This window comes from Labrus bergylta, chromosome 6 (assembly GCF_963930695.1).
Source record: "Labrus bergylta chromosome 6, fLabBer1.1, whole genome shotgun sequence".
NCBI classification, from domain to species: domain Eukaryota; kingdom Metazoa; phylum Chordata; class Actinopteri; order Labriformes; family Labridae; genus Labrus; species Labrus bergylta.
Window position 1 is genome coordinate 12,772,978 of NC_089200.1, and position 11,101 is coordinate 12,784,078.

Consider the following 11,101-nt stretch of genomic DNA (forward strand, 5'->3'; position numbering starts at 1 on the left):
GAGCCGAAAGAATAATTAGTGAATTATATGCACAACACAATATCTGTACAACTAAACATACTATATATAAAGAAATGACAATAATAAAAGACATAAAATCAGCAAATATAAATTGTTATCCAGTATACACATTTAAGTTGATGCACGGAGCTACTAAAAGCAGTCAAAAAAAAGAAAAAAACACATTTTGACTTAAATGTGCAGTATGTAGATTCTGCCACCGGGGAGGGGCTCTCATTCAAATTCTCATTCTTCCCCCCCCCGATGAAAACGAAACTCGTGAGTTGACCATAGTCAAGATGAATGGGCGAAACTGACCTGAGAAAGACAATATGTTTACCGACGATGTATCAGAGTATAAATCATGCTCATGCTGCTCTCGTCTCACTGCCTGGAAAAGTGTACTGGCTAAAACTACAAACTATGCCAGCTGGTGAAATAAATCACATAGCTCTGTTGTGAGCCGTTGAACATCCCCCCCCCGTCACTCTGGTACAAAAATGAACTATTGGCACTTTAATAAAGAATATATATTTTGTATTGATCTGCCAGGCTACATCTGCTCCTGCTGTTATTTGTCAATAGGAGGAGGATGGAGTCAGACGGGTGAGAGAGGGAGTGGGGGCAGACAGAGTGTGTGAATGTGTGATGATAGATAATCACAATGAAACAAGTGAACCAAAAGATACCAGGAGCACAAGATGAGCGAGCTGTCAAAGCTGTTTAGGTAATAGCTCCAGTCTGTCTGGCAGATCGAACCATGGTGTCATGAGGAGGACATCCATAAATCCACTCTTTTCTTCTCCAATGGCAGGTGATTTCTTCAAATATAGATGTTTTCATTAGTATCTGAAAGGAAGATTTTCTTTAAACACACCTACCCCCGGTGTAGTGACATGATATCTCAGTTTGACAGAAGAAATTCTCTTACATGCTGTGATTCTCTCTCTTTATTCCATCTCTTCTGTAAGCCTGTCTCTGTTCTTCCTTCTGTGTTCTCTACATGAAGAGATGGGTTAGGAAAGTGTGACAATAAGGGGGTAGACATGGAGGAAAAGGATTCAACATGAAATTAAATGAAGAAGGGTTTTCATGCAGGGTTGTACATGTCAAAAAGTCTCCAAGTAGACCAGGATCCCGGCCGAAGGCAAAGATTTGGTTGGCTGGTTGTAATTTCACACTCAAAATGTAGGGATGGAATAAAAGAATTGGGGAAAAAAAGGCAAAAAGAAAAAAAAGGCCTGTGAGGGAGAAAAGTAAAGTCCTTGTTTTATTGTGCAAGAGCAGAAGTTGAAGAAGTGATGCAAGAAAAAGGATGAAGAAAAAAAAACTATCTTTGGGGTGCAACAGTGACGGTTCACGCTGCTGTTAATAACACGTATAAAGTTGTTGACGAAGAAAGAGTTGACATTTTCAGGGAAGTCTGGAGGAGTATCTCACCAGGTTGCCAGCACTGATGCTCTCACAAGCACTATTCTCTTTTTTCATTTAATAATTGTTACAGTACCAAAAAGTATAAAAAGGTGGTCCTTGTCCCTCTATCATGAGACGACACCCTACAAATCCTGCCAATTCAGAGCAAGCTATACCAGAAAAACCACATGGTTTTTAACAATTATGAAGCGTCATCACATTCGGAAACCGCTCCTCGTGGTTGTTGTGAATATTATCGACATTGACGGCAAATAGAGCATGGACACTTGTCAAGACATTTTTGTGACAAGCCTGTGTCAACAGCAAGTTCACCGAAACACTGGAGTGAGATATGTGCTGTGGAAGAGGCTCTGTGATTGTGAACACCACCAGTGTTTTGGCAGGCTACTATCCACCATCTCGCATGATTCCTTGAAATCAATTCAACTTTCGCGTTTAATTGCAAAAGAAAAAGAAGGAACAATCCATTGCTTTCAATCAGCAGTCTGAAGATTAGGACCTTAAAGCTCCTGTGATGAGTCTTTAACTGGTTATGAAATAAACTGACATGTATACTGATGCCTCTTTGACGTTCTAAAGCAAACACGACTGTCAGCAACGAGATTGACTTTTTCTATACATCCTCATTGTCAATGCTTGTTACCTTGCCCACCCGCAGAAATGGCTGGGCCCCCTGAAAGGTCCAGTGAATGGGCCCTCCCAAGTTATGATTTAAATCGGCGTATGCACATTTGCTCAGTAGTGTTAGATCTAGCCTCCAGGCTAACATTAGCTCCCATCAGCCTTGTGAGCTGGCTGATTTTTCTGGCATCCTGGCAAAATTAATTTGAGACAGCTTTGTCCACAGGGGTCGCCAAAATCAACACAACCTGAATGCTCCTCACAGAATCTTGAAGAGAATTCTGATAACAATTAAATATTTATGTCAAAGAAAAACAAAACAGCAGAGGAGGTGGGACTGAATCACTGTAAAACTAACTCAACTCTTCATTTTCTCTTTTCTTTGTAGAAGTGTGTGTTCTGTCACAGCAGTAATTCCAGTCAGAACCGCGGCGCCTGCATCCAGTGCTCATACGGGAACTGTGCCACCTCCTTCCATGTCACCTGCGCCCAAATCGCCGGAGTTGTCATGAAACCCGCAGACTGGCCCTATGTGGTCTCCGTCACCTGCCACCGGCATAAAAGGGTCCCGCCCAAGGTAGGAGCAAAGAAAGAGTCTTGGTTTGGAGACAGTCAGCCAGAGATAGTCATTCAGAATTTCCATGTTACCTTTAGATTCAGACTCAGCGTGCTTCTGATATCCTGTTCTCACTTAGCACGTTAGCATGTTGGGAGATAGAAGTTGTTTTTATTGTTGATTAAACTTTTTATAAGGAAAATTTACAAGGTCCCCCTCACAGAAAACTTTTTTTTTTTGATTTGAGTCGATCTATGCTGAAGCTGCTATCCCTTATTGACATTCTACTCGTTTGGCGTTTTGACCATTTATTTCAAAACGAGTAACATAAAGACACACACTGTATCTGATTTAAATATGTTTGAATTTGTCCCATGCTTCAGTCTTGTATGTTTTTCCTCTGTCCAGCCTCGGCCAGCACCAAAAACCCCACAAGGTCCAAACGTGAGCCAAAGGGTGATTGGTCGCAACGTTGACGGCTGGTACTACCACTGTGACATCATCGGCGTGGCCGCTCAGACGTACTACGAGGTCAACTTCGACGACGGCTCATACTGCGACAACCTGCACCCTGAAAACATAATGGTGAGCGTTTCTTCTAGCCGAGTTAAACACCGACACCTACTCATAGAGATAACTTCAACATATATAGATCCTTGTTTCAAAGACAGGGAAATATCCTAGCAACAGTTCTGTGCTTTGTAGCGAGAGCAAACATAAAATATGATAAGTAAAAGTAAATTAAAATAAGTTTGAATGAATCACTGTCATATTTCAGTAACAAACATCTCTGAACGTTTAATACATTTGATGATAGAGTTCATAGATTAAGGTTCACCAGATGAATGATGAAAGGAGTTTTTCAAACAACACAAATTAGCGTCGAGTCAGGGAAACAGTTTCTTAAGACTTTTAATTCAGTTAACAGACTTTTTTTTTTTCAGCAGAGTGTCTTATCTCTCCATCTCGTAACTCGTTATCTGCATCTTCATTCTCTTCCCTCCTCCTCCTCCTCCAGAGTCATGACTGCCTGCGCAGCGGTCCTCCCGAGGTGGGAGAGTTAATTGTGGTCAGCATGCCTGACGGTCAGGTCCTCAACGCTTCCTTTGTCAGACAGCACACCCACAAATTTTATCAGGTGAGAAAAAGAAAGCGCACACTTTTAGATATTAGGGTGCGTGCGTGCGTGCGGGACATTTCATGTGCAATACATAGTTATTTGTTAAATGTCCTTTACTTGCTAAGTGATGCTTGATGTTTTTATATGTTGTATTTGTTACCTGCCAAGGGACTGCAAATGTAAATAAGGCTAAGGCTAACTCTGGTGCAATGCATCAAATGCTTACATTTATGTTCTCATTGCACGTGGTCCCTTTACAAATACAGTTAAATTGAAACTATGATCTCTGTGCACGTATTTAAACAGCTGCATTACGTTTTCTGTTCCTCGTCAGTATGTTGTTCTCCGCTCTTTTATTCTCATTATGGCCTCGTATAGCAGACTCTGTTGCTTCATCCGCTACTCAGGAGACCCCCCCCTGCCCCCCCTCCAGTCTGACAGGGATACTCTCCCGCTGTGAGGTTGATTATGTGAACAGCCAGGTCAGGAGAATCTCGATATTTTCAGGAGTGCATTTATGAAAACAGCTCTCCTGAAGTAAATCTGTGTGATGAAAAAAGGATGGACAAGAAGAGGTGAAGGGTCAGGTTTTCTGGCTGGAAAGTCTCATCTCGGGTCTCTCTGAATCTCTGAGCAGAGGAGAGAAAGAAGAGAAAGAGATGTAAGAATCTCACACTCGATAGATAAATGTGTGTTTAAGAAAAAGAACAGGAACAATTGTATTCTTCAACCACTGCTGTTCCACTTCAGTGTTTTCAGGCAACATTTGTAATTCCCTGCTACAGTGGGCGGAGAAGAAGCTGAATTTAGAAATGTAGAAATGCACACACAGAAGGGTTTTATGAGCCATGGCACAATCTTCACATTTTTATCTGATGCTCTTCTGCAGGAGGGACCCTGTTGTGATTAAACCTGTGAACTTTTGGTAACAGGGTCCTCTGTCTAATGGCCCTGCCACCCTCCGGTTTGATCCTCGGTCTGGTATTTATCAATGTGTGAAAAGCTTGGCTGCCCTCGTAGATTACCGCGGAGCATTCTGATGCAGCGTAACATTGAAATCGTGAAGTGGAGAGATTTCGGCCTCACTCGTGCATGCCGGGGAGTTCACAGGGAAAATATGCAGAGGGTTACGGTTAGGGTTACCAAGTGGGACATGCACAATTGGAGATGATGATTCTCTGAGACTGGTGTCAAGGGCAGACATCTTGAAAGTCACTTACATTTAAAGATAGAGGAATGCATTAGCAGTCAGGGTTAAGTGAGGTTGTTAATCTTGGATATTCCCTCAACACTGGTTTTTGTGAGCACACGTGGAAATGGTTTGATGACACATACACACAGAACTGGAATGTTTGTACACTATGACATAAATATTCAAGCTATTCAACCTTGTCAGGCCTGTGTCTTCTCTTTATTCTGACAAGAGTTCACTGCTCATTTAAATACTTGAATGTGCAGCATACTACACCAACTGGCACAAGTGCACAAGTGCTGTTGACCTTTTATTCACCATCACTGACATATCTTCTAAAACACTACAGACTCATTTGTTGTGGTTTGAAATGATTTCCTCTTCAGAAAGTGAAGAGTCTTTCTTTGCTCTCATCTTGTAGCCCGCTAGCTTTGCCACCTAACCGTTCTGTAAGAGACAAGGAGCTCCGTTCTGATGAATTATAAACAAACCTGCAGCTGTTCACTGTGTCAGGGGCACCACCCTGACCTTGTCCCCTTCTTTTGTGCGTTTAAAAACACTAAGTTGAAGCTCTCATCCAGTCAATGAGCAGCTTTGGGGTTCAGTGCGACGGTCAAGGACATTTTGACAGAACACATGGTCCTTGATGAAACCATTTGTAATCACTGGAACTCCATCTGTGACTTTCTGGTTAAAAGTTTCAGTATTTTTGCTCACTTAGCCAGCCTGCTACTGTTTTTTTTTCTCCAGCTCTAACCTTTGATGATTGGATGAGTTTCCTTCTGATGTCGCCCGCTGTAATTGTTATGGGTCACGTCGTTGAGTGTTGCTCTTTACTCACAGGAAACAACCCACATGAAAATGTTAGTGGATTAATCTGAAGTTTCAATGTTGTGTCCAGGTTGAGTTTCAGGACCAGACTCAGCTGATGTTAAAACACTCAGAGATCCATCAGCTGGACCAGGAGCTGCCCAAAAGAGTCCGAGCCCGACTGGTGAGTTTATCACTGACACTCTGCTTTCAGCTCACACACCATGCGTTGTGCTCTCAGTCTTGTTATAATAAAACATATAAGGAGGGCACTTAAGGCACTCTGTAGCTTTTAGAATTGTTTGCAGAGGCGAATGATAAAAAGGGTGGCCCAACAATAGCTTCAAGTGTTCAATAAAAAGACCACAAAGCAGTTTCAGATGAAATAAATATTTATTCAAGCAAACAACCGACGTGTTGCAGCCCACAATGGATAAAGGCCTGCGTGTGGGACAAAATGTGTAGGCTGCTGCTTTTCATAAATATCTGGTGAGAAAATGAGAGTGCCTTTTTTTTAATGCCAAGGAAGCTTTTCATGATAATGTGTGTCAGAAGAAAGTCAAAATCTTTAATCGTTTTGAGAAAACTTTGAAACGCGTCAGATTTCACAGTCTCTGAATTTGAATATGCACATTTCAACCAAGCATCTTGCACTTTAAGAAACCATCAGATAAACACTGTTGACCTCTGTAGATGCAAAGAAGCTGCTTGATTTAACTGTGAATCTGGTATTAATAATGGGAAGGTGTGTTTTATGCATCATGAAAAAGTCTAAGAAACATTTCTTTGTTGTGTGAACAAACAGAAGTTTGTGAAAAAACAGAACTTGTTCGATTCAAGACATTCTTCACTCTTAACTCTGAGGCTGTTGGTAATTGTAAACAGGAATGAAACTCAAGCAGCTGTTATGAATGTCATGTATATGACATTTACTTGGTTCATATATTTTCTTGTTCAGATTTTTTAGACTTTTATACATGGCGGACAGTTCATGCTCTTTGGTCTTTAGTTAATAAGAAGTCATTTCAGACACATCCCTGTTTGTCCCATCATGGGCTCAGACTGAACCTGTTCTGTCTGTTTTCAGGCAATACCTGCCCCCCAAGAGGGGGTTCCCCCAGCAGATGAAGCTCAAGCAGCCAAGCGCCCCCGCCTTCCATTCAACGTAGCCCCGCCCGCTGACACCCCCATGGAGACCACTCACAACCCAGCCTATCCCCAAACCGCAGCCCCGTTAGCAGCACCAGCAGCAGATCACAGTATTAACACACAGCCCACCTCACAACTCCTGTCCCAGCCCTTCCCCACCCCGCAGGATGCCCCCACCTTAAACAATGGTACTCAGATGGACGCTGTGACCCCGATGGACACGAGCCTCGCCCTCACCAACGCTTTAACGGAGTCACCCCTGTCATCGGACCCCACGCTGACTCCCCAGTCGACCCCCTTTCAGTCGACGTTGAACTCTGACCCCCTCCTGTCTGTGCCGTCCCCTCCCCTGCCTCCACAGCACATGTCCGAAAGCTACATCCACAGCAGCGGCTTCGTTTCCTACATGGAGACCCTCCTCAATTCACATTTCCCTCAGGACAATGGACCCGGACCCCTGTATTAAAACACAACTCCACTATATTATTCCTCAACCTCACTGGCTGAGGAAGAAGCCACTCAGAAGTAAGCTAACAGAGATGGATTCTAACGAGTGCTGTATTAATGGACAGAAACATTTTGTGCACTTGCTCTGAAAGCTCAGGACAGAGCAGGAAAACACACGGACACAAGAGCACTCTTTTAATGCATGTTACTTTTCTATATTTGACTTAATGTATTTGCAGTGGTGCTTCAGCCTCTTCTGGAGCCATGGCTAAAAGAGGACACCGTTTTTTTATTTGAACATTATTATGATTATGATTATTTGTTGTTTTCTAGGCCTTTGTTTGCTTCAGTCAGCTGCTGTGCTTTTCTTCTGCATATATAATTATGAATGGGTGGTATCAACTCCAGACCTCGTCATGTTAAATAAATAACAGCACAGTCCCGATTTCTTTATACAGGAAGCTAATTACAATGACTGCCTCTCAGCACCAAGGCCACAGTGGACTTCGCTTGTTCCCTTTTTTTTTTTTTTTCTTTTTCTTTTTTTTAAATCAAAGAACCAGCAACTAAATATCTATTTTTCAATGCAGCCACTCGTGGCTTCGAAACTGGTGGAGGTAGTAAAGTGTCACATTGTCCATCTTCAGGATATTTTCAGCGAGGTGGGTTTTTTTTGTTGTTGTTGTCATATTGCAAGAGGTAAACATGGGGATGGGGTAAAAGAAAAAAAAGTGTATTGTAGGGGGTACTCAGTATTTAAATGTCTTAGTCAAATATTGAAAGAATTATTTGTTCTAGAAAAAATCTTGTTGAATGCAAACACTTTTAGATTTGTCTGCAGGATGCATTGGAATCTTTGTGAAGATTGTGTCACATTAGTGAACAGATGAGACCTTTATGTATTGATGTCATTAAGTCATTTTGGCGGCTCCACTTTTCACACCCAAAAACTCTCTCAGGGTTCCTACATGTGGGGGAACAAAATACATTTTAACGTCTTAGTCTTCACACATTCAAGGAAGAAATAGAACAGCCCAGAAAACGCTCATTGGCACATGAATAATATTTGTTGTCCTGGTAACAGTCCCTGACACCCTGAGTGATGGCGCACATTTGTCCTGTTGGCAGATGAACTGACCAAAACTATCAAGTCAATTTAAAGGATGAAATAAAGTTAGGGGAAATGTATGATATTTGGAAGAGGGGGAAAATATGTAGGAACCCTAAAATGTTGAAAATGATGTATCATTATTGGTTTAGATGTATAAATCAATATTGTATATTAATTAATGTGGTCTGTTTTTTTCCGTTGCTGTATCCTGTTTGTTTATTTTCTGAACAGAATTCACAAACTTGGCCGATTGGAAACCTAATTATCTTTATTTTAAACAGGTTTTCTCTGGAATATTTCCCAGTGTGGACAACACATCTTTCTTTTCCAGGATACAGTTATATTTATGCTAAGGAGGTGCTACAAAGATATTATAAAACTACTGATAAACTGTCTTTCCCAACACTGTCACCTTGTACATACTGCAGGCCTTGTGTATTGTGATTTCAATTTGTAAATGTCACTTACCTTTTTTTTTCTGTCATCACAACTGAAATATTGGAACACGTGTGTGTTCCTGTTTCCAAATAATGTCCATCAAGAAAAACCTATTTCATAGGGATTAAAGTGGGTTGCTAGTCGCCAGCTCTTCTGTGTTTTGTGTGTTCAGTGGCCCGAAAGGTTCAAGGGAGTCGTACATTTGTGGACCAGCCATGGAAAGATGATGGAAAAAGTTTCCTTGGCATTTTTAGAGTTTATTTCAATGGAGATGCATTGAAGATAAGACAGATTCCTACATGTGTTACTGTTAATCAAGAAATCCATCAATACTACATAAAAAAACAGGATTTCTAACATTTCTGGAAGCTCAATTGTTAGTTCTTGACAAACTTACCAGACAGGAATTGTTTTGGCTAATCCACTGAATTAGATAATCGACAACAATCTGGTAAAACCAATCCAAACCCAAAACTGTATACAGTAGGGGCGCTGGTGGCTGGTGCGGGCACCCCATGTGCGGAGGCAGTTGTCCTCCAAGTGGTCAGCCTGGTTTGAATCTGACCTGTGTCATCCCCCACTATGTCTCTTGTTGGTCTCTGGCTCTATCCACTGTCCTATCTCTAAAAAAGGCACAAAAGCACAAAATGTATACAGTTCTAATAATATACAACTGTCAATTGATTTTGAATATTGCAACATACAAGAAAATAAATGAAAGGGTTTATTGTATTTTTGAGCACAAGGTGTTTTTACATGGTCTTGTGGCACATAACTGTATTTCTACTTGACAGAGCAAGACCCTTCTCCTTAGCTTTATCTCGGCCTTTATGGAGGAAGTCATCTGCTTTGGACATGTTTATTATCCAACCTGATGTGAAGGTTGTGAAGGTCGTAGGTGAAGTCTGACGAGAGTCATGTCTCAAGTCACACAACAGAGCCTCCACGTTACATGTCTGCGAAGTAAGCGACACACTGAAGTGAAAAAAACAAAAGTTAACTGCAACATTAACCAGCCAAACCCTTACCCCCCCTACCCTGTACAGTCTTGTGTATTTCAACAATATACTCCTGTTCTTACCTAAAATAATAACCTTTGTAATTATTTTATCTCACAACTAAACTCTGCGTTTTGGTTTGGAGAGCATGTCACTGTGTCAGGAGGGATGTTTTATTTACACCTTAAAGAACATAATAGCAGATTCAGTACGACACGTATACTGTACAGAGCTGCAAGGCTTTTCCTTTAAGATCTCTAAGAACATTTAGTTTTCTATTAATTTACTTAGTAATGGTAAAATTTAATTAAGGCCAGCAGGTCTGCCTCAGGTCTGTGGCGTGTAATCGTCTTCCTAAGCCTTGATCCTCTGCCTTCTTCTCCTCAGACTCGCACACTGTGTGTGTATTTGCAATAATTGGCAGTGCAGACAGTAGCACTGCTGTTTATTTCTCACTGCAGCAACTCTTTGGCAGGAATTGCGAATTTGCACATTAAGCACACAGTGGGTTGGGAGGGGGGGTATTTTTTTTTTTGCTTACTTGCTTAGCCTGTTACTGAAGTTATTTTTAGACAGTCTAATTAGTAGCCCTGGAAAGGGAGTTTCCATTTCAGCTGATCCAGATCAACTCCCTCCAAATGAATCCTTACATCTACATTTTTATTGAAACTAAACTAATTAGTCTCAAGGAAACACACTGAAATGTTCATGTGACTCAGGGTGAGAGGTCAGTATCCAAAGTTTAATCTGAGTTGGGAAAGTATTTTTTGAATGACACACCATGTTTGGTACGTCACTGAATTCAATAACTGTTACCGCTACCAACATCTTCATTAACCACACTATGATAGAAAACATTTGGGAGGGGCATCAGGGCAAATTTAAATTAAAACAACAAATTTGAGAGGCCATTTGCACTATTAAACCCAATTAAATAGAAGTGCTAGCATTCAACCAGCTACTACGTACTGTTGGCCTAATTGTAGGCCAATATTAGCTTGGCTAGCTATGATGCTAGCTAATAAGTTATCAAATATGTTGTCTTCACTTGAAATAATGCCTGATTTTTCCCGGTTTTCACTAATTTAAAAACCTACAACCTCTTACAGAGAAGTTAAAAGTGCAAGCAGCATTTGAACTTCCCACCCTGAGCATGATGTCACAGGAAAATGGCAGCCGAGTGAATATGGTCAATGAGCTAAAAGGTGAGCTTACTGCCAGTTTC

General features: G+C 41.3%; 1 protein-coding gene across 1 annotated transcript in view; it reads left to right on the top strand.

The window, feature by feature from the left end:
- The window catches only part of kdm4b (lysine (K)-specific demethylase 4B), a 47,331-nt gene extending 38,310 nt beyond the window's left edge, over positions 1-9,021 (top strand). Inside the window, exons 18-22 of the mRNA XM_065955770.1 lie at positions 2,444-2,632; positions 3,020-3,196; positions 3,630-3,749; positions 5,825-5,917; positions 6,821-9,021. Of these exons, the coding sequence (XP_065811842.1) occupies positions 2,444-2,632; positions 3,020-3,196; positions 3,630-3,749; positions 5,825-5,917; positions 6,821-7,348 (1,107 nt within the window). The 3' untranslated portion in view covers positions 7,349-9,021. The remainder of the gene's footprint in view (positions 1-2,443; positions 2,633-3,019; positions 3,197-3,629; positions 3,750-5,824; positions 5,918-6,820) is intronic.
- The last annotated feature ends 2,080 nt before the right edge of the window (positions 9,022-11,101 follow it).